The sequence below is a fragment of the Nyctibius grandis genome, chromosome 9, assembly GCF_013368605.1.
Source record: "Nyctibius grandis isolate bNycGra1 chromosome 9, bNycGra1.pri, whole genome shotgun sequence".
NCBI classification, from domain to species: Eukaryota; Metazoa; Chordata; class Aves; order Nyctibiiformes; family Nyctibiidae; genus Nyctibius; species Nyctibius grandis.
The window spans coordinates 17,267,246-17,290,968 of record NC_090666.1 but is presented as its reverse complement, the minus strand read 5'-3'; the positions used below and the strand labels follow the sequence as shown (position 1 = coordinate 17,290,968).

The following is a 23,723-nucleotide window of genomic DNA, read 5'->3' as shown; positions in this document are numbered from 1 at the left end:
CTCCCTTGACAAGCAGTTTGTGGACTGGTTTTTAGACACACAACCAACAAAAGCTTGCTAATACCTAATTAATTAATTTCAAAAAAAGCCCTAGAAGTTACCAAATACTTCAAAGTTATACCTGAAACTTTTTTAAATAATGGGAGATTAACTGCAAATAGAACATAATCAAGTTAAATCATTTTCTTATTACTAGGATGCGTAATGCATAAATATATGAAAAATAAAATTCACAGTTTTAAAATTAGAATTCAAGTTTGGCTAATAATTCTTAACTTTTATATTTATGTTATTATCTAAATAGAACAGAGGCAGTATTATCAACCACAAGTACAAGTAAAATATAGTATCACTCAAAGTTTATGAAAGAAATAAGCTTGATAGAAAATTCCTTTTGTAACCAATAAATACAGCCACCTGAGTGCATTTCCACAGGCTTTTCACTTAGGGGAAATCCAAATCAACTGCTAAGAGACATTTAGTAGCATTTTGAATGTTAGCAGCAGGGGTGTAGCTGTGGGCTTTGCTCGTTCTGACTTTGTGAATTGCTAGAGAATGAAGCAGAACTCAGTGTGTGGTGCATTAATTTTCTTCGCATCTAAGCTGGCCTCTTCGCAATCTCACAATTCGGCTTGGGGTCAAGGGACAGACATCAGCTGACACTTAACTGAGCAAACCCAATCAGTTTCACTTCATCGGGAATCTCAGTGCCATCACAGCCAGAGGCCTGCAAGTACAAACAGAAATGTTTAGTATATTTACGCTACACAGGAGGATTTGACAGCCAGGCTATAAATTTTCCCCATATCACCTAGTCAACAAACAGCTTACTTGAAGGAAAGCTTTCAGACTGCTTGGTGTATCCTCTGTCAGTATCAGCCAACTGCATCCTTAATTTTAGCACACTCTATTAATCAATATTAAAAATTATGAAAAATATACTGGGAAACAAACACTTAAAAGACCCAAATTCTTCAACCCAAACTTTCCAGACTGGAGCCAAATTTGCTTTTTCATGTGAGCATGCTTTTCCACTTATGAAGAGCAAATAACCTACACGTATAGAATCCACCTTTTACCATTGTGCTGTAGAGACCAAGTGTCTCATGAGTCCAGCTATCAAGTCTGTTTGGAACACCAATCCACTGAATTTTTAAACAAGAGATTGAAGCAGTCTACAAAGAGTAAATACTAGTATTTGCAAAAGGACAGCTCCTTTCTGACAGTACAATCCAGTACTTAAAATTGTACAGTTGAGATTCTTCAGTAAAGTCTGTTACAGTACAAACTGGCACAAGTAATCAGTTGATTTTTCACAAATAACGGTAAGAATGTAAAACCACCTTGCTCAGGACTGAACTGTTACTTTAGGTCTGCTTTAAAAAAATTACACACACTGTAGGCAAAATATTTATATACTTTGATTTTTAAATAAAAAATTTCCTTCTGTAAGACAAAAGTGACTACATTTTAAATAAAGTTTTTTATGCAGTCTTCACCTATGTGGTAGATAAATAAAAATAATAATACAATTGGATGAACAGTGTGTAATGGTAAATTACTTATGACATGCCTTCAGATTCTTTGGCGTACCCCCAAGAAACCATCAGAACAATTTGTTCACCCTATAAAAATGCTCTTGATCCTTTTATGCGTTAGTAGCAGTTGAATCCTTCAGTAGAACTGGTTTGTGTATATGCAACATAAGGGAAAGAGCTCTCAGACTGTGCACAAGGTGCACCAAGTTACATTATCCATTCAGTTTTCATGACCAAAAATAAATTCACTCGATACTGGTGGAAGCATTACATCAGGCCACTCCTTGAAATTTATTTTGATCAGACACAGAGAACAGAAGTTCTGTCTTCAGAGAGTATTTCACAGGTCTTATTCCACTGAAGCAGCAAGTTAAAGGTCTGAGATCATCACCATTGGTTACTATTAAGATATCTCAATGGTTTTTGGATTGGGAATTTACTCAATAAATGGAGTTCGAATTTTGCACTTAAAATATCATGATGAAAAGAGCTAATATTATTAACATCATTCCACACTCTAGCTAGCTATCAATCTCCTCAAAGCCATGCTAAGTAATATATCTAGGTGCATATAGATTTTTAAATGCCTTCCTTATCAATAAATATTGTCTAATATTTAATGCAGCTGGAGCCCATTAGCTTATATTTCATGCTTAGCATAAGTACAACTACTATACACAAACTGCAACATACAAGAAAAGCTCTTAGTATTTGCAATTCACTGGTTAGTGACCAAATGCATTCTTTCATTAATGGTTTTTTCCTCCCTTTTTCATATGAAAAATCCTTACATAAAATGCAAATTATGGTGAGTAATAATTTTGTGTTTCGTTGAGCGTTGCCAAGATTACTTATGTATTAAAGCAGCCTCCTTCCCAAAGTGCGGACAGCTGGATCCTGCAGGGAAGTCATCATTCTGTGTTAGCAAAGACAACTAAGGGAGGTTTAATACTATGTATGTTCTGTAGAATGACATCATTGTAAAATCAAAGACACACTGTTAAAAAAAAAATGCAAGAGGGAGATCCAACCTTAAATACAGATTTGTCCAGGCACCTCACTTTAATAACTTTCTTCACTATTTTGTCAGTAATTAAAGATAAAAACAGTTAAGACATAAGTTGCTGTTCTTTCTTCCCCAAAGATGAAAATGCTTGCTGTTTGAATAGAAATATTATATACCAGCAAAATACCAGCATAAGCAATCTGAAAAGTACTGAGATACTAACCGGATTCCTTGTCCACAAATAGTAGTAACTAATTCTAGTCTAAAGAGCACTTTCCAGTTGTGCTCTATATCCAATATCTGAATGGATACAGGATTAGCTACATTTAGACTTCGAATCCCCATGAAATATTCACCAACAAAATGTGTTTTAATCACGTGGCATACAAGTGCTCTCAAATTCAGTGAGACCTTGCTAAGAGGTAACAAAGACTCAGCAGGGCATACAAATGACAGAGTTCTTGTAGGCAACAATTCATTTAGCAACTCCACTACACAATATAGAAACAGGCAGAAACAGAACATATATTAAATTAATCCAAGGATAAGAATAAATTGTGGTTATGTTTTTTTCCCAGGAAGTAGGGAACTAATGCAGGAAACCTAGGTTAAAAATATCAGGAAGAAACTTAGGTTAAAAATTAACCCCAGGAATTGTTGCCTAGCCTATGGAACTTACCTTGAGAAGGGACAAAGTCATTAATTTTGGATTGTCTGTTAATTCTGATTATGGTAAGGAATAGGATTATAACAGGACTCACTCACTGGAATCTGAAATACCATGTGATGTGGACTGCACCCCAGCAATAAATCCAACTGAATCACAGAAATACCCCAACCTAAATTTTCAAGTGGATTTGTTTTCAACATATATAAACATTAACTGGATACTATGGGATATCACATTTTGGAATCTCAAGCTACTATTTTAAGTGTGTGAACTAGAAACCCAGACTTCTACAGAGCCTCTGGAGTATCTGTGTATCTAAATGCTCTTGGTGAGATGACATTGACTAAATAATAAAGCTAAGGCAGATGTTTACACAGCAAGAACACAGATCAGCTGCAAAAAGAGAAGCATCAGTCTTTAAGCTATATTTAGACAGTAAGGGCTACAGAAACAAAACAATTTGAGCTACATGTCCTTAATTCCCCCACCCCAACCCCTTCTCAAAAGAAACGTGTAAACTCTGGCAATTTTACCTGGACTGTAGAGGAAAAATGAGTCCAAATTATTTGGTCAGTTAAAACTACTCAAATCTGTATTTTAAAAATCACATGGGAAGAACAATCCTGAATTAATACACCATCATCAACTAGGTCACTTACTCTCTAAAAATGGCTCTCTACAGCCCATCTGAAGCAGCTGCTTTTATAAACATAGCTGTGATTCTGGAGACCTACTTATCTAACAGACATTCAGTCCAGCCTTTCATACACGGCTGAGTCACTCTCAGCAAGGGGTGCGGAAAGCTAATTGGTAAGAATTCGGTATTTACATAGCTAATCATTCAGTAGCTCTAGATACGTAAATTTTTCAACTTAATTTTAGCAAGAAATAAAAACAAATACAGCATGTCAATTCTGAATTAAGTTTTTGCAATCTAAAGTTATTAAAATGAAATCAGATCTATCATGATAGCATCAAAATTGACCAAAATTAGGACTCATGGTCCAGGGCACAAAATGCAGCACAGAAAACAGTCCCAGGCCCAAAATCAGGGTCTGATGTTGTATATACCTAACACAGAAAGAGGTGGGGAGGGAAAAACAGTAATGAAATACAGTGGGAGAAGATTAACTTGCAAGTGTGGATGGTCAATTGAAAGAAGGTTGAAGGAAAGAAGGAGAAGCAAGCAGTGGAGAGGGCGACCTGCACGCAAGAAAAATGACAGCATATATTGGAAAAAATGGGATTGGAGCAAAATGTTGATTAGCAGAGACACTTCAGCCAGGGCAGAGCTGAGGGAGTGGGGGTGGAGGGGAGTAACCTAACAACTGCAGTTTGGTCTGCTTTACTTGTTTCTGCAATTCTTCCCAGGGGTTTTCTCCCTGCAGTTTCTCACCTAAACCTCAGACTTCCTCAGAACTCACGTGAATGAACCTCCTTCCCCGCACAGTTATGGAGCTGTGTGACTGTACATACTCCTGATGTCTTGTCGAAATAGGGTTTAGGGTTTTTCTCTCGCACATGGCAATTTCAATCATCTTATCTGTCAACACATTTATTCAGCAAAATAGCTGTAAATGAGATAAAATCCAGACTCTGTGTGAATACTGTGATAATTAGTTTGTTTCTTCCCTTCATGCTTTTACTTACCAACTTAAAAGTCAATGTTTTCAAGGCCTTTGGATCATCTACTATCTTCTGTAAGTTAGCAGCAACTGTAAAATAAAGTATGAAAAATATGATTTACAGAAAATTGCATTCAACATGACATCAAGCCTCATGTCGAATCTTCCTTCTACTTAATTCTACACACGTAGATGACTGTAAATTACCACTTGAATCATTTAATCACTCTCTAGCTATCGTTTGAAAGACAGAGTCAGCCTGAGCTCACTGTTCCGTCTAACTTCTGTTTCCCCTGGTTTTATGCGTGTGCTTCTGTCACGTTTTTGGGGCTGGCATTAGTACCCACACAGACTCTTGGTGATCTGTTACAGCTCACCGAACCGAAAGAAAAATGAGCAAAAATAAGAGAGTGATACAGAAGAAGCTGATCTTCAAAACTACTCAATAACGATGACCAACATTTGTGATGTTACAGCAATAAGCAGTTTAACTAGATCTGCAGAGCCAGTGTCCAGAGAAGGAAGCTGTATGCCATAACAGAAGCTGCAGGAAGGGAATAATTTACTCCTTGAAAACAGAGGAAGCAGGAGGAAAATAATAAACCCTTTTTCTATCAGAACACCTAAGTCACACGATTAGTTGGTCCATTTTTTAACAACATTGCTACCATTAATCTTGACCAAAAAAATTGGCTGCTTTTAGCTTTGTACATTTGATAAACTTGCTCCCCAGCTTTGCACAGTCATAGATCCTGAGCTAACTCAGACAGAATCATTGGGAGCCTTTGTTCAAGACTGACTTATGAGCATAAGATGTCATTCAACAGGACATCAGCATGAGATAAAGGCTCCACACTTGGCAGAGCTGTTTAGACAAGATTTTAAAAAAGAAATGAACAGGTATTAAGTAGCAGACATTTCTTAATACACTGAGTAGGTAAGTACCATAAAGCAGAAATGCAAGAAACCAGATGTTCTCCGTAAATAATACTTTTCACAGACTTCAGAAGGTGGAAGATATACAGCAAACATTTGCATGTTGAATATCCTACTACTACAAACTCGAGTTCCTACTTCCTCCATCTTCTAACATCATGATGATAAAATTTTCACTCCTACTGTGCCTGATCATACAGGATTCACCTTGTAGTAACAGAAATCGGCCTCACAGGGGGAAGTACAGTATTTGGCAAGGGAATTTAGAGAAGTAAACAATTAGGCCAATCTACCACTGTTAAATGCAAATTAAATTTTTGGGGGTCTCATTTTCTTTATACCACTGAAATGGCATCAAGGATTGTTTATACACCTGTAACAAATTTGACCAGGATAAAAGGGGATTTGAAACTAAAAACAAGCCTTAACAGGAAGCACAAGGTATGTTTTGTAGAGAACACTTTTGGAAAGAAAAAAATTAACCTTCACAGTTAAATGAATTCAACTAGAGGCACTACAATAGAAAGTCTGTTTTTAAAGCCTCACTATTCATAATCTTCTTTATTCTAGTCATTACAAACAATTTTTATTTTAATCACACAATTCACTTCCACAACAAATAAGTCGATTTTATTGCAATACCTCCTATCTGATAAAATACATGCAAATACAGATAATGCTTTTCATTACAATTAATACTTAGAACCTCATACAGAGACAAAAAGGAATGCTCAGCCTCATAGCTCCTGAAGCCAGGATAGAATAGCCTCAATTTTTTATGTCTTAAATATCTATAAAATAGGATCATGCACTCAAGAGCAGCTCTGGTTTATCCAAATCCCCGTAACACATGTCTTAAAAAAAAAAGGCTGGCTTCACTGAAATGGAGACACAGTGCTACAAAACCAGATAGGAGTTGCGTCCTAAATCCAAAGATTTCTAACTTCACCTATTATAAAACGTTACAAAAAGATGAGCTTCAACTGCATGCTCATCTTCAGGAGGGGCCACCTTCCATTTAATGTTGAGCAGCTGTAGAACAAGTAAGCAAGTCAGCACACTGCTTGGCTATTTCTCCCCAATGCAAAAAAAACTTCCAGCTGCCCTTAGGCAAAGTTGCTGGCAAAGTTACTATTCCTGCACTTGGAAACAGCAGCCCATTATCAGCAAGTGTTTTAATGAACTATCATGCAGTGGAAAGCAGCGCTGAGGACTTCACAAGTAGTATCAAAACCCTAAAAAACCCTAACCTTCCTGCTGATTCTTTACCAGGGAAGAAATTAAAATTTTCAACGCAAAAATAGCAAAAGATAAACTAGCAATATATGTAAATAGTTAATTCTCATTATTTTTTTTTTTGGTTAATTAAACACCATAACAGAAAGAAGTGATATTTTAGATGGATACAAGAAAACTGCTCTTCAAAGAACAGGGCTCATTGAAAGGCTACAGGGACACAGATTTACTTGTTCACTTGTCTTCACTTTTAATATGAACACAGGCCAAAAACTTTTATATGTAAAATGCTAGAGAAACATCTGAAGCAAGCATTTGAAATATGCTTTATTTTTGCTTCTCTGATAAATAGAGCAGGACATGTTCAATCGAACAGAAGGAGGATTTAAGGGAGTAATACCAGATGTTTTCAGGCTACGCTTGAAAATGAGAAAGCAGACCTGCAAAGAGTCCATAATATTAGAATACAAGTTTACACAAAAAATAGTCACACCTGCAGTCTTCTACAGAGAGATCTTTTCCATTTCAATTATACGCATTCAGCATTGTTCGAGTAAAACTAGAGTTTCACCTGTGACTTCTGGTACTCTATTTTACATTTTCTGGTCTTTACTGAATAGCAATAAAAAAGATTTTGCCAAAATAATGTCATTAATCCTATTCAACCAAGCCACCATGAATGCAAATCCTCCCAAAGGCCTGCTCTTTCTGCAGTATTTGAAAGTGTATGTAATTTAACATCAACTAAGAATCAAATATGTGCATGTAATTACCCAGCAAAACCATACAGTCCTGTTGGTATCTTTTTCATTTTTCTAACTCCTTGTTTTTGTTTTGCTAGGTTTTGTCCTCATTTAGGCTGCAAGGCCAACAATTAGAGGCAACTGTCTGAATTTCGATACCTAAGTTTGCATTTCAGGAAACTATTTAAAATATGGTTCATTTTTTTTACAGATGAGACAATCATTATTCTTTTCACCTTAGTGCAAACCAAAGGTTCTAGGACCTCAGTAGTACATAGCACTGGGCATGTCTCTCTGCACCTAAACACCTTGAAGGTCTGGGCTCAACAGGTAACTGGAATCTTTTGGGGCCTGATTTAGTCAGCTAGGAAAAACAGCAGTAACCCATGAACTGCAGGTGTCCATGGCATCTCTAGTTTAGTTAACTTCCTTTAGAAATAGAGCCTGCAGCACACGCAGCAGAAACCATCCAAGCAGTTGAAAGTCCTTCCTGAAAGCCAGCCTGCAGTGCCTTCCAATTATTTCTCCAGAAAGTTTGGGGATCCCATCTTAACTACAGTAAAGACATTCTCAAAATTACAAGTAGAACAACATACTCTAGAGTGGAATACTCATCCTAATTTAAATACAATTAAATTAAGCTATCAGTTGCATTAAACATAACTGACTTACCACTCTTACAAATATACTTCTAAAAATTTAGGACTATAACTAAACCTACACAGTTTGGACCACTAAGTATGCAGTCTCCTGTAAGACAGTGAGAAATTCACGCCAGACATATGCTCACAACAGTAAACAATGTTCTCGCATACAAGCAGTTGCTGCTACTGTTCAGCCCTATTCAGAATTACTGATCGCATCATGCAAGAAAGAAAAACAATTAGTTTTAAGTGGAACTGCTATTAGGCTTTACTGATGAACATCTCCCCCAGCTACTAAATTTAGGCTCTTTTCATCAAGGAAAATGATTTACTAGGTCAAGACACACTAACCTTCCTAGTACAGTTCATGTACAAAGTTCTAATTTGGCTTAAGTATGAAAAATGAGCCTAAAGTTTCTAAATGCAGATGAACCCAACATCTGCAAATACTAAGAAGGAAAATAACTAAGCCACTATCACCACCTCTTTCACGCTCCCAACAGTTCTTCTATTGCAAGTCAGTGAATAAAGTCAATTTAATACAGTAACGCTCTCCCTCAAGTGAAAAGGAGTTTCACATTAGGAGTTTCTAGAGAGGTAGGAATTGTTTTCCACTGATACTTAAAGAAGTGGAAAGCGTTGTAAAATATACGTCTCTGGATTCTACTTTACACCTTATCTCTAAGTTAAGTATACTACAGTTCCTACTGACAAAGTAATTTTTCTTAGAAGTACTCTGAAGTCATGCCTTGGATGTTGTACTTCTGAAATTCATAGCAGACTAGTTTGCCTGCAGGCAGCACTAATTGACAATTTCAAATCCTGTTGGGAATTCACTGTTTCTACACAGCCTGGATATACTAGACTCAACTTTATTTTGCAGAGTGTTTTCTCAAGATGTTATGGCCATGCTCCTATAAAAGCCAGAAGAAGAGACATGAACAAGATAACTGCAGAAAAAAAATTAAGTGGTGATGGAAAAACCTTTGCCAGTAGTAACCTCAAGTAAATTGCGTATACTTCAAATCATGCCTTGGAGTAAAAGGCCTCTTCAAATGTTAGCAGCAGTTAGCACAATCGGCTTTTTGTTGTTCACAACAATAAATGAGGTGCCGTTCTTCTTTCTTCAGAAGGCTTCTGAAGAACATATAATCAACCTACGCACCACAAATCATTCCAGGTTCTTTTGCAGGTTGTGCTCAGTGACAAATGGTTGCGCAACTCTGCCAAAATAAGTGTCTGCACTTGTGGAACATGCAATAGGATAAAAGGTCAAAGCCAGCATATAAATACACACAACACAGGATGCTAATTGCAGATGTAATAAATAAAAAAACCCCACATAACTACAGTGCGCTAGCATGCATATTTATGTAGAATATACTACAAACCACTCTTTGCTATATGACAGTTTTGGCCAACCACATCAGTTATAATTTTTAAGTGATCAAAAAAGGCCATCTTCAAGATCACAAATAAATGTAAGAGAATAGCCATACTTTGGGCAGTCTCAAATAGCTGGTTTGCTCCTGTAATGTAACAGGACTCTGCCTGGTTATTTAAAATTCCCAACACAGCATGAAACATAACCCTAATAGCTTCTGAATAGGGAAAACTGGAAAAGTTAAAATTAATGAGACAGTAAATAAAGCTACATGAAGTCCAGTAGAACTATTTCCAGTACAAAGCCAACCCAGCCAAGTGAGCTGGAGCCATCTGGCATAAACACAGACACAAGCAGAGTCTAAAGCTTGAGATGCAATTTCTGGGGTGCTCTCAGCAGAATAATGATTCATCTGCTTTTCCATTTTGAAGAGGATGGGGAACCTCCAACAGTATGCTTAGGTTCAACAGTTTGCAAAGCTATTGCATATTGTAATCCTGAAATTCAGATATGAGGAAAGGAAAACATTATTCAGGCACAAAATTACTGTCACAAAAAAACCTGAAAAATTATAAGCTCTGAGAAAATGAAAAATATTTTTAATAAGTGAAAAGTGGAATAATTTTTATGTAGTCCAAAACTCAGTCTGTAAGAAATAGCCACCTTCAACTGCTCCCTACTTCATCAATGGTATTTGCTGTTAGAGAGGCCAAGCTCAAAGCTCCACAGATTTTCCTGCTGATTGTTTCAAATATTACCTCTTCCGCAACTGTAGGCAGTTATTTTGCCATTTTCATCTGATACATGGAGTTCTACATAATTAACTGCCTTGGGAATCTGCTGATTTGAGGATTAATGCTGTATTCTCCTGTATGGGTCTTAGGAAGCAGGATGCCTGAGTGACAGGGAATACTTTTCAATGGAATTATCACTCCTGAAAATTCAGCTGCTGGTAGGGCTTTCCTCCAAAGGGCTGAATTTATTATGCACGCTCTTTATGTGGTTTCACATATTGCAAGAGGTTCATTGCAGTAAATACATTAATTTATATTTCATACTGCACAGTGGTTTTTCATGCATTTGCAAATTCGTAACAAAAACAAAACTAAGTTTTAAGCCCTAGCTAGCACTGGATTATAGTTTATCATGCAAACAATCAAAGCAATCAACCTTTAGAGCTTTTGGTAACAATTCCTCCAGATCTCTGGCTTTCTTCTTATTATCTAATCTTATCTAATAGCTCGTGAACTGCCTGCATGAAAGATTAAAAGGCTTTTTGAAGAGAGGTCAAAAAGGTCTTTTAAGTGCAGCACTATTCCATTAGTTCACCCACTCACAATGCTAGTCATAAAATCCCTTCTGCTTATGTTGCTTGAGAACAGTAGCAAGGGAAATATTAAAGCATTTTGAGATCTGTGACAGCTAACTAACAAGTGTTTATTGCTAGAGGACTGCAAGGAACTAGACATGATTCTTATAAGAAATAAAAGAAAATAGAAAGATCAACAGCAAGTCTGGCTTCTCTTCTGAGGAAGCTATTGGACACGGATAAGGAAGAAACATTAAAAACACTTAGAAATGTATTATTTATGAAGAGGCTGTCATTAGGAATTTATCAAAGGGAGATTAAGGCTCACAGATTTGTCTGAATTCTCAAAGTACATTGCTGGATCAGTAGATACAGATAAACACAGGGGAAACTATCTCCATTTCAACATTTGATGCTTTAATACCCAACAGCTCGATTTGCAGCCTCACAATCAGAAAACACAGCTTAAAGAGGACAGCTACAGGACAACAGAAGGCCAAAGCAGTTCTCCCTTGAAAGGAACACTGGGAGACTGAAAAAGGTCTCCTACAGCATCCTTAAGAACAGGACTACAGTTTCACAGTGCAATTCCCACAGCTTAAAGTAATTATTAAAACGACTTGAGCCATCTAGTTCCTAGGGGTTCTGAGCCCTAATATTGTAAACGTGGTAAACCCAGGAATGTATACTGTTTCATGTGTGTATAAACTACCAGGCACGAGGAAGAACTGTACCAAATAAAACCATCCTCACCTCCCAAAGAATGGCCCAAAATACAGCAATAGTAAAGAAAGGAGGCAAGCAATACTTCAAATTATGCGCACAATACTCATAGGTGCAGGCTGTGCTACCCCTAGTGAGTACCAAAACCTGTGCTAATTTAACTTACATATTAATTCATTTATTCTATACAGACAACTAAGGTTTAGGCTATTTCACATCTTTCTAGACATTTTTAAGGACATTAACTAGTAGTTTGGCATCAGGGTATCTTGTTCCAAAAAAAAGGGGGTGAAGTGGGACACAGTTATGCTGTTATTCAAGAGTGCAACAGGCAAAGGCACGGAGGAGTCATCAGGGACACATATTCCCGATTGATCTCTATAGACAAATAAAGACCTTAAATATTTATCCTTGCTCAAACTGAAAAAATAAAAGCTTATGGAATAATAGTAGACCTCAAAGTCTTCACATTAAGATCCATTAACATGGGGTATTAATACCGAGGGGTCACAGACAAAAACTGGAAAATCGAGGACTGATAAAATAATATACAAGATTTCATTTTTCTTTAGGTAGCTGATGAAAAAATTCCCACCCAACAGAAGCAGTATATTTTATGAAACAGGAGCACTGTATCAAAATGGAAAATGAAATGTTAGTGCTAGAAATCTACCTATTTCAATTTCAGTAACACATTATTAAACTCCCAAATTCTCAATTATTTAGTACGGATATCTGATCCCAAGGTAATGTTTTACATTCTACAATGTAAAATGTGAGGGAAAAAAAAAAAAAAAAAAAAAATAATGAAATTGCCATAACTGTTTTTATTGATTAAATTATTAATATAACTGGCAAATTGTACCTTTTCTCAGAAACTTATGAAAAACTAGAAGGTTGATATTTCGGATTGATTTTTTCCCCTCAGAGTGTGTGAAGAACACTTAGGCAAACCACCACACATTTAAAACAAATTGTTATAAAAAGGTAAGTAGAATATATTTGGATACTTCAATGCTTATCTATGTCAGACCTTGACTCTGCATGTGTCTAATGGGGTAGATTATCCAGGAAGATGAGGGAGGAGTATATACAGATTTCACAATTTCCCCTTCATTTTGATGATCCTGAGCATTCTAAACCTCAGTCCAGTCTCAAATGAGCATCTAAAATAAAAGTTTAGACCTGCTGCCCAACATTGCTAGTAGGGATATTTAACAAGCCTAAGATATTACAGTAAATTGTGCTCATAAATTCTCTATACAAAAGAATGAGTCAGAGTAGAAGGTTGAAAAAATCATTTGCCAGTGACTGAATGTAGAAAGCAAGTGATAGCTTTCAGACAAAGGTTTTGACAACAGTTTGACAGTCATCAAGATATTGAAGACAGCTCTAACAAATACTTTCATCATGCTGGATTAGAGTTGAAATGTAGGTCTATGCAGAAATAAGGCAGGTCACATTCTGCTATGCATATTATTACTTGGTAATCTCCTCTCCCCATCAGACCTTCACAACTCCTCCTGTCCTGAGTTCTGCTATGAATTATAGACACTGTTCTGACAAAACTATTAAGAAGATGAAATAGCAGCCAGACTACTTCAATACCTTATATTTGAAACTTGAAACAAGGAAAAATATATTTAGAAAAGACTCCCTGATGTGCAGAAGTTAAGTTCTGAAATAGACTACCTCTAGTTTGAAGAACCTCAGTAAATCCTTATTTTGACATACTAAGTACTTGCAGAGAAGTGAATGCCAAGGAAACAAATAACAGCAACTGAATTACTATTGAAAAGAGGAACATTACTTACATTGCTGTCTTTGCAATTTCTGATTCAAATTCACAGTTGCCTTTTTTTTTTTTTTTAAAAAAAAACTAGAAAGGAAAGACCTAAAAACTACAATTCAGACCTATGAGGGCAGGGAACACACTTCAAGCCTATAAGTTTATCACCTACTGTATCAGGTGAAACCCAAACTAATCCCATTAATAAACAGATGGATTTATTCCTCATTTACACATTTCAGTAGGAACTGGTGGACCATATGCTGAAAAAAGGGACTTTCTTGGAAGGCAACTGCGAATTCCACGTTTGTTTTCTTTTTTTCCTTAAAGTACCTAAAAGTTATTATTTACTTGAACATGGCTATAAGATAAGCACATTTACTACGATACATGAATACACATACATATATAAAGAATAATTTGCACACTTGGAGAATTTCTTACATCATGTATTTATAGCACTGCCACAACCACCATTACAGCAGTGGTGATTATTCACCTAACACAATATTGTTTTTTTCACCTTGAACCTCTTCGAAGTTTCCACCACACTGAAAATTCAGTAAGGTGGGAACTTGCATGAAACCAGCCAGTTTCACACAATACACCTTCTCAAGAGCACCTTCTCAAGAGAACCTTTTATGTACAACACATATAGCTAAAATAACTTTGAAGGCACAATTAGATGCAAAGCTTGATTACCTGCAGGTGTACCTCAAGCTTCCAGAACTCCCAGCAGTCTAGTCATTATGAGTCACCCTTCAATGCATTAGCTCTAAATGAGCCAGACATGTTGAAATATTTAAGTCCTTAGTTAAACCCTGGGGATTTTAGAGATACTCTCCTATCTGTAATTCATGTGCATAACTTGCTAAAGAGATACAGAGTTACTGCACACATTGAAGGCACAAGAGTTTCTACAAAATGCTTTAAAATACAGTCAGGTTTTCATTAAATGTGTAAGCTTCCTTTCTGGATAATACATTAAAAAGGAAACACAAAGCATTTAGTCTATCATTTGAAAAATTGTTAGGGTCTATAAAGGCATTTTCTCATTAGAAAGTTTATGGCTGCATTGAGCTTTGGAACATATAAAAACGTGATACACAACTAAAAATTCAGTTATTTCACTCAGTTTGAACCACAAGAATAAACAAAGACAAGAAAAAACAAAACTTCTAACAAATTCCCCCAAAGATTACAAAAATCAGTGCATCTCAAAACATTACTGACATTTGTCCTGGTTTGGACTACAACAGAACCAATTTTCCTTTCAGTTAAGTTTCTTCTAACTGCACTTTCTGAAGATAGCTACATTTTTTTCAGACAGTGCCAGTTTCTAGGATTGATAATGCTTGAAGTTTATAGTTATTACTAAGGTAACAGTAGGAGCAGCATGCAGAAAGGCTCTTGCTTATACTCATTCCTATAGAAACCAAGGTCACTGCTAAGTCTCTTATGGTCCACAAGTGAAAGGCTGGAAGAGGGTCGCAGTTGCAGGGAGAAGCGGACAGGACAGGTGACCCAAGATTGACCAAGAAAATATTCCATCCCATGTGTCATTCTCAGTTTAAAGCTGAGGGTTCACAAGGGTCGCTCTCTATTCTTCTATGGCTGGTGTCCAAAGAGGACTCTGTCTGCTTCTCTCCTGCCTTAGATCCCAATCCATGTGTTCTGAATCCAGTTCACGCCTGCTGCTGAATCCAGTCCAGAACTTCCCAGTGCCTGCCCTGCAGCACGAGTGGTGATGTGATCTTCATCGGGGGAGCTCGATCTTGGTTTTGTATATATTTGTATATATTTAATTATTTATATTATTATTATACTATTTTACATTGTTATTGCTTATTAAAACTGTTTTAACTTTCCAACCCGTAAGTCTCTCTGCCTTTTCCCTCCCCCTTCTGGGGAGGGAAAGGGTTAACAGAGAGCATCTGTCGTCTGCTTAACAGCTAGCCCAGCTTTAAATGATGACAATATTAAACACCAAACCTATGCTGCCTTGGAATGGTAGTGCTATCCAAGTAACCTACCCATAACAAAATTACTGCCCTTTGAGGACATAAATTAATGCAGTATGTTTTCCACTTATGCAGCACTATCCTATTTTCTGATTACAGTAAGATGATAAGCCGGAATTAGTTGAACAAAAGGCATCACTTCCTTCAGTTTCAAAGATGATCAATCTAACAAGACAGCAAAGTAAACTGGGTATAAGCAAATGCAGAGTAAAACCAAGGAAAGTAAAAGCATATTCACTGTGTAACTCTGTGGCTTTTCTATGAATCGGATTATCAGTGCCACTGAATTAAGATGTTGTTACAGACAGTATACTAACAAAGTGGGCTTCTGCTTTTTCATCTTTCCATTTTAGTATGAAAGTACCTTCAGCATCAGCAGATATGATACTGTAAGATAGGTGTTTCAATTTCAAATGCTGTGATTAATTGGGAACCACATATATTCCTTACTGTCTAACATTCCTTGAAATAATGCCATTCTGGATTTGGTCAGATACATGTTCTCTGCACTCATGGCCAAATAACCCATCCACAGCCATGATTTTTTGTGTTTATTCTAGATGCCAGTTTAAGTTCTGTCTACTTACCACAGCAACTGAACCAAATAAAATGGCTATTTTGCTCCTCCCCAAAAAATAAATACCCAACAACCCCAAAACCCTTAGTCAAACTATTATGGCATCTATTGTATTCACACTTCTAAAAAAAATATTCAAGATATTGATGAAAAAGCTTGCTCCTTTCACAATATAATCTCATTTCAAAATATGAGCTATTGGGTTTTCAGCTGGTTCTTCTAAACACATTAGGCATTTCAGCAGGAAGCTTTTGTTTTAACTGACTAAAAGCTGTTCCTCTGGTTACTAAATGGATACCTGGGTTTGGCTCCAACGCCAGACGCAGAGATCCATTTACCACTAGTTAATGTCTGGTGTATTTAGAAGTGAAGGTACATCTTCCATGATGCTCAACATATTCACAGATACTTTTTGACAAAAATACCTAAAATAAAGGTATATTAATATAGTGAAGGGCAACTGCACATTTCTTGATGACATGGATATCAAGGCTTTTATTTAAGCAGTATTCAGGAAGGGAAGTTTGGGTTTTTTTTATATACAGCAATTTAGTAACTGTAAATACATCTTTAGGTTCTGCAATTTAAGCAAGGCCTTTAGAAGATTAACTATAGCCTAAGGCTTCGCTGAAATTATGTGCACATTGTACACACCAGTGAAGTAGGATTGCAACTATGTGATTTTCAACAGAATTGACTGTTGATATGAAGTGAGTTTCCTTTATGGTATCAAAAATATAATAAAGCATTAGTAGATGAATTACTAGCTAATATACACATAATGCTTACGCACACAGAGACTTATTTAATTTCAAAACATATTTTGAAAATATTCCACATCTTTCATATGATTTGACATAGCTATTTTGGTACTTCATAAAAATACCTCATCAGCTAGAGCCTACATATAAGCTCCAAGACTCATTCCCCTCTGCAAACGCAAACCCTAGTCTGCTTTTAAACAAAATTCTCTGTACTGATTCCCTTGATCTAGGGACCTCCTGTGAAAAAATGCTACTGTCAGTAAGAACAGAAACCAGTGAATTGTAGCCAGAACTGAACATACAAGATGGAATTTTTGCTTCTCTGCATAACAGGTAGCTGAACGTAATGCTTTTCAGAACTGAAATCTTCCTGGGAAGCCTGTGTTAACTGAAGCAAATTCAACAAGACTCAAAAGGTGAAGCGTGTTGATGCTTAGCAGCAAATTCTATAGAACTTACACGTCAGCTGCTCCCCACTAACAGCTTCAGCTCACGTATTCCATGGCCGTACTTTCCACAATAGCTTTTGCTAACTCCTATTGAAGTGTCCTTTCTGAAAAGTCAGCTGGTATACCAACAAATTGATGAGTTCAACATAAGCACAGGTATTTTCACCTTTTTTTTTTCTCGCAGACTTTACACATTCCAACATCCATTAAAAGAAACTACAGGAACAAGTTTTATGAGACTATCTCAGAACTTCGTTTTCATTCATGTTATAGAGGTTGAATTTCTGCATGCTTCAGCTGAAAAGTGAAAGGTAATTAATCAGCTGCTTTCAATCTGGAAGCTAATGGAATCAGTTCTTCTGGTGAAGAAGGTTAACCAAGCTCTTCTATACTATTCCCCTCTTCCTATACAGAAAGATTTTAAACCTTTTAATTTTGAGTGAACATGGTGGCAAAATAATTTTACACAGAAAATTAGTTCTGTAAACAGATTTACGTTTTCAGCACCATCTGCTCTCTTACATGACCTATTGCTTTAAACTATGGGACTGAAATATTTTAGAACTGCATCGCTACAGTGAAATTCTGAAATTTGCAATAATCTGCTTGCACACAAGTTGTTTTATTCCATGCCCATACAACATTCAGCCAGTTTTCCCAAAGTAAATCACAAACATATTCTAACTTAAGTCCAACTTGAATTTTTTTTTAATTAAAAGTAAAATCGCATTTAGCAGAACTTGTCTTTCAGTAAAACACGAAATCTAGGAAGAGAACAATGTTCAAACATACTTGAAAACTTGAACAACTTCACAGGTGAAGCAAACACAGGTGAAAATTATAGTACAAAATCATGCAAGAATTTGTGCCTGTGGAACTTGAGGTAATTTATAACATCACACAAAAATGAACATATAAACTGATTATAATTAAAGAAATTAAATTTAAGTTGAATGTTTTCATTGTATACAAGAAATTTTATTTCTTTACTTTTTTTTAATACCACAATAAAAAGATAAACAGGAAAGAACTGAAAGGATCATCATCATAGTGCTAATAATCCAAGTCTGATGCTGTTCAAAGCAGGAACTAAGCAAGGAAATAACCTTTTATTATTAACTAGACAGTGTCTCTAACCAAGCCTGCTAGGGAAAACCTTACTTATTTAAATATTTGTGCTTCTTCAAGGACCAAAGTCCCATCACTAAAGCCATGAGGGGTATCTGTCTTCATTTGCCTTTCCCCCATCACTCCCCCTGAAAGATGGTAACAAATCCCATTCATGGTGCCATTTCCACAGAAGTACTGTCACTTTGCACTGGAAGAGAACTTTGCAGCAAAGGGAAAAGGGAAGAGCAAATAAGGGAAAAGGGGTCTTACTGGGTCCCAGCAGGACATGCACTGCAGCATTGCCAGCCATGACTGACTTCTGTGCAACACAAGAGGGCCAGCTGACTGCCCAGGCAGCTGCGATAGCCAAAAGATAACAAGTCTCCTTTTAGCCAGAAAAAAAAATCACAGAATCACAGAATCACAGAATGTTAGGGATTGGAAGGGACCTCGAAAGATCATCTAGTCCAATCCCCCTGCCGGAGCAGGATTACGTAGATCATATCACACAGGAACGCATCCATATTTATTTATTATTTCTAAATGAAGTAAGGTGTCTTGGGGCAATGAAAATTCTAACAAAAACATCATCAGCAGTATGGTAATGACATTTTTCATACTGGGTGTTTGAAAGGCAACAAACTAAGTCCAAGCTACCCCTCTCCCCTGAACCCTTATAGTAACAGCGCAGTAGAAGTGACTTTTAGAGAAGAGTGCCTGCTAGCCTGTACCATCTGCGAACCTCCCCTAAATACTTTTTCTTTAGAAATTAAAATAAAAGCATAGATAGGGCTTTTGTTTCTTAGATCAGCTAGAATCAATCTGTATTCTGAACATACAAAAGCAAAAAGTATTGGCTTCTCTCCGAAATACTTTAGCTACCCTACAAACACAGTGAGAATGTATTTAGATAACCTTCCAGGCGAGTCACATGAACTTACAGATTAGTAAAACACTCTCCATATCATTGAAGGCTTTGGTTTCTACCTGAAACAATTGATATGAATTTTTTTGACCGCAATACAAAGATTGATTTGCTAGTATTCCTTGATTCAGTTCTCACACATTTAGCATCTACTAGCCCCGCTCTGATTTTGGTAGCTATATATCTACTGGTCTTGAGCAACCAGAAGAGAATGAACTGCAGGAAAATAAGCACTTCCAAATTAATCATCTTTGCCATGCATTGATTTCATTTAAAAAAATCTAAAAATTACTGAAGCACAGAATAGAAAAACAGAGAAGTATCTTTCCGCTCAGCAGCCAGAAAACATTTCAGATTATCTTTTTTTTACCATAGAAATAATATCTCTAGGTGCAATCTCCATAGATTCTGAACTCTGGCTTGCTTCTAATTCCGTGAACCCAAGCAGACACTTACTAACTTCAGAGCTGCCAAAGCACACTGAAAAATCCTACTGAAAAATCATTTTACTGTTAAACAAAAAAATTAAGTTAGCACAAAAATGATCAATCATTGAATTGTAAATAATCCTTCAGGAGATCTATATTATATCATCCCTCTCAAACCACTAAAGAGTTTTGACTTCCAAAAGCAATCCTTGGACTGGTATCAAAATTGGCTTGTTGATTCAACTATGCATACATGAAAGCAAAATTAGGACAAAAAGGATTTTGTGAAAACCAGCATTAGAGAAGACACTTTTCACATTCATTTAACACAAACTTGTCACAAGAGCGTAATTGCAAACAAAAATGTAATTTACCTATAACTACATCGTGGCCATCAACCAGGCCTGCAGAGAACAGCTCCTGAGAAACGCCATCTGCTGTGTCTGTCCAAAAGGTGAAATGAGTAAGTATGAGAGCCCACAGAACCAACACAAAGTATCAGTCATCCAATGCAATTTAACAAAAATCTATTTTAGTTCCAAAATACCTATGGAGGCAGGCTTGAATTCAAAATTATCTTTAATTAGGAGGAAAATAGATAATTATCTTATCAGCCTCTGCATAGCAAATCGCATGAGGTGATGATTTCATTCATTGCAAACCCCCTACAGACTTTTCCTGGCCACTAGCATTTCTCCTCTATATCTGACTATGTACTCCTACACAGTTTACAAGTTCATTATCTTCACAAACAAAAAAATAAACTATGTTTTGGTGTGGTTTTCACTGTTTTATTTATCTCTTCCATTGTTCTGCATGTCTAGATAGAGACGTGCTATATAGGCTTTCTTGTTTGTTACCAGCTGGCAAAGGAGTTACATAAACAGTCATTATTTTGAGCTTTAGGCTTAAAATAGCTTCTAAGTACTGTGACCCAGGGAATTCAGATCCTTGGATCTATTTTCCATCAGTTGCTGTACCTGGGTGGGTTAATTCCTAAGTCCCTGTGACTAGTACTTGCTCCTGGATAAAGACTTCAGAAAGCTTAGAGGTAAGTAGGAGGAAATAGCAGGAACAAAACTAAATTCCAGCTAAGTCAACTGTAATACGGCCTCAACACGAAATACCTTCATGGAGCACAGGCTTTGAAGCAGTTACACTAAGTTGCATCATTTCCTCAAGAAACACACACAGGAGAAAAAGAATATAGTTGAGCTAGCTGCGATTTCTGGAGAGCTCTGAAGATGAGAATCATAGCCGCCTTCTGGCTGCCTCCGTGACTGGCTAGTAGGAACAGTACTGGTATGTTGTATCCTCTATTTTTTGACCAAGTAAGAATTCTCAAATGACTTAAATACTCTCTAAGTAGTTACACAAGTAATTCCTTTAACAAGCAAATAAACCAGGATGCTCTGTGCCCAATTAAGTAAGAGATCTCTTTCATTATTACCCATTGCCAAAAATCAATGAGACATGCAGGCAGACAACAGAGCGTTCTATGCACAGAACTACTGCACATGAGAGATACCATGATTTACAGAAAAAAGACACCTCTTTCAATCTGGATTCATTTTTCGGTGGAAGCTCTTTGAAGGCTATTCTAAATATAGTGAATACTGACTTCTGAGAAATAGGAAATGTGTTCAAAGTTCAAAGGGTTGCTATTTAACCATCTCACTCAATGTATCAGCCTCCCATGCATTTTATCCCAGTAATACTTGGTTTTCTTCAAACAAAAGTACCTTTACGAGTTCTTACAACTCTTAGCATTTTAGTTTAAGTTTCAATGTTTAAAGTTTCAATGCCAGAATTCCTTTCTGGTGATGATACCAAAGCTAGAGATGCAACTCAACTGTCAGTTGAAGACAGCATTTGAAAAGTGGTGTGCACTTCATACTTGTTAACAGAACTTCTTTTATTACAAAGTGGAAAGAAACTCAAATATTACCACCATCACCACATACACTTTTATGGCTACTATATTCTGTTTCCTATGATGTTTTCCAAATGTGAAAATGGAAATTCCAAAGCTGTAGATATTGCTATGCAAGATCTTACAGACCACATAGATCATTTCAATAAGATACAGAATTGAAAAAGTATACTGTGAATCAAGTCTTCTCGTATATATTATATATTATGCAACCTTGCCACTGGAATTTACAAACATCTGTTATTCTTGTTCAAGTTCAATATAAAGCTCTGCACAGTAGGAAACATTCCAGAGAGGTAGTTTGTATTAACCATAAGCAGTAATCGATTTCTGAAATACCTTTTTGAGCAATAAGAGAATAATTCAGTTGAAGGAGCCTTACCTCTGCCTGGAGTAAACTCAAACCGTATGTCATTAAGTTCTTTCCTGGAGTTCCTGAAAAACATTCAGTGTGTACATTAAAATGTAATGAAGAACAGAACAACTATTCAGTTCCTACACCCAAAGAATACCTATGGCATTGACAACTGCATTTTTGCAGTGTGTATTTCCTCAACTTGAAAAACACTGCTCTCCCTAAGCACCCAGACTAAAGATTAGACTCCACTACATTTTCATAGCAGTATTTTGGGGAAAATTAACAGAAAGATATGCTTAAGCTGAAAAATGCCTTCAGTAACCTAAAGGTCCTCTGATAGATATTTTCCTTTTCATCTGCAAAAGACATTTTGCCATACTGACTTTACTAGTTCAACATAGTTGAACAAACAGCTGACAGCGGCGGCAGCAGCGAAAGCGGTGGCAGCAGCGAAAGCGGCGGCAGCGACTTGAGGTTAGTGCGGGGGCGGGGGCGACATCGGGCTTAACCGGGCGGTTTTTCGTGCTCTGGGCCCCCCCTGAGCCCCCCGCGAGCATCAGCCCCGAGCTGCTTCCCTCTGACCCCGGACCCGGACCCGGAGGTTCCCGGCAACGAATCAGGAGAGGAGGGGGCGTAGCCGGAGGCACCGCGGAGCCACCGCGGGCGATTTAAACGCTCCACCCCCTGTTATCATTGATAAAGAGCCTCCTGGAGGACAGGGACTAGTCCCTGCCCAGAGGGGAGAGGGAGAGGGAGACTCAGCAGTGCCTGTGTGAATCTGCAGTGACTGGGGGTGTCCCAGGGCAGGAGAGGCTGCAGTCGTTTGCAGCTCGTTGGGGAGGGCACTGACTCCCTCCCAGTGCACAAGGCGAGGAAGGTGCCAAGGAGCTGTGAACCAGGGGTGCCACCAACAGGTATTTCCCAGTTCAGTGGAAAAACAATGGTATCTACCCGGCAGAAGAAGACCAAAATGGATGTGGGAACCCAGACAGAGCTCCCACGGAAAGAGGCGATGGTGCAGGTTGCGGGCTGCAGGGAATGCTACACTGTCTCTGTGGTGTCAGGGGGCTGTGTGCGCTGTGAGCAAGTAGATGATCTGCTTGGCCGAGCGGCACAGCTGCAAAGCCAGGTTGAAAGGCTTCAAGCCAAAGTAGAAAGGCTTAGGAGCATTTGGGAGGCTGAAATGGAGATAGACTGGTGGAGCCAGGCTCTGCCCTCCCTGCAACAAAAATGGGAGCACCTGTCGGAGAGCTCCCAGGATAGAGGGACCCCTGTACTCTGCCCCTCTCAGGTGGAAAACGATAACCTAGAGGAGAGAAGTGAGTGGAGGCAAGTCTATGGCCGTGGCAAAAGGCGAGTGCCCTCCTTGCCTACCTTGCCTCCACAGGTGCCTCTGAGCAATAGATATGAAGCCCTAGTGGAATACAGCCGGTCCAATGGGGATGTGGTGGAGAGGCAACCTATATCAGAGGTCCCACCACAGTCAGAAAAACCTGATGGGCGTATAGCTACCTCCTCCACAAGGAAGAAGAGGAGAGTTTTAGTGGTTGGAGAC

The 23,723-nt window shown here is 37.6% G+C and overlaps 1 protein-coding gene across 1 annotated transcript in view; it reads right to left on the bottom strand.

The window, feature by feature from the left end:
- Nucleotides 1–329: 329 nt before the first annotated feature.
- The window catches only part of STK39 (serine/threonine kinase 39), a 105,469-nt gene continuing 82,075 nt past the window's right edge, over nt 330–23,723 (bottom strand). The window contains exons 14-17 of the mRNA XM_068407786.1: nt 22,193–22,245; nt 20,252–20,320; nt 4,865–4,929; nt 330–727 (exon numbers count right to left, since the gene is read on the bottom strand). Coding sequence (XP_068263887.1) covers nt 653–727; nt 4,865–4,929; nt 20,252–20,320; nt 22,193–22,245 — 262 coding nt within the window. The 3' untranslated portion in view covers nt 330–652. The remainder of the gene's footprint in view (nt 728–4,864; nt 4,930–20,251; nt 20,321–22,192; nt 22,246–23,723) is intronic.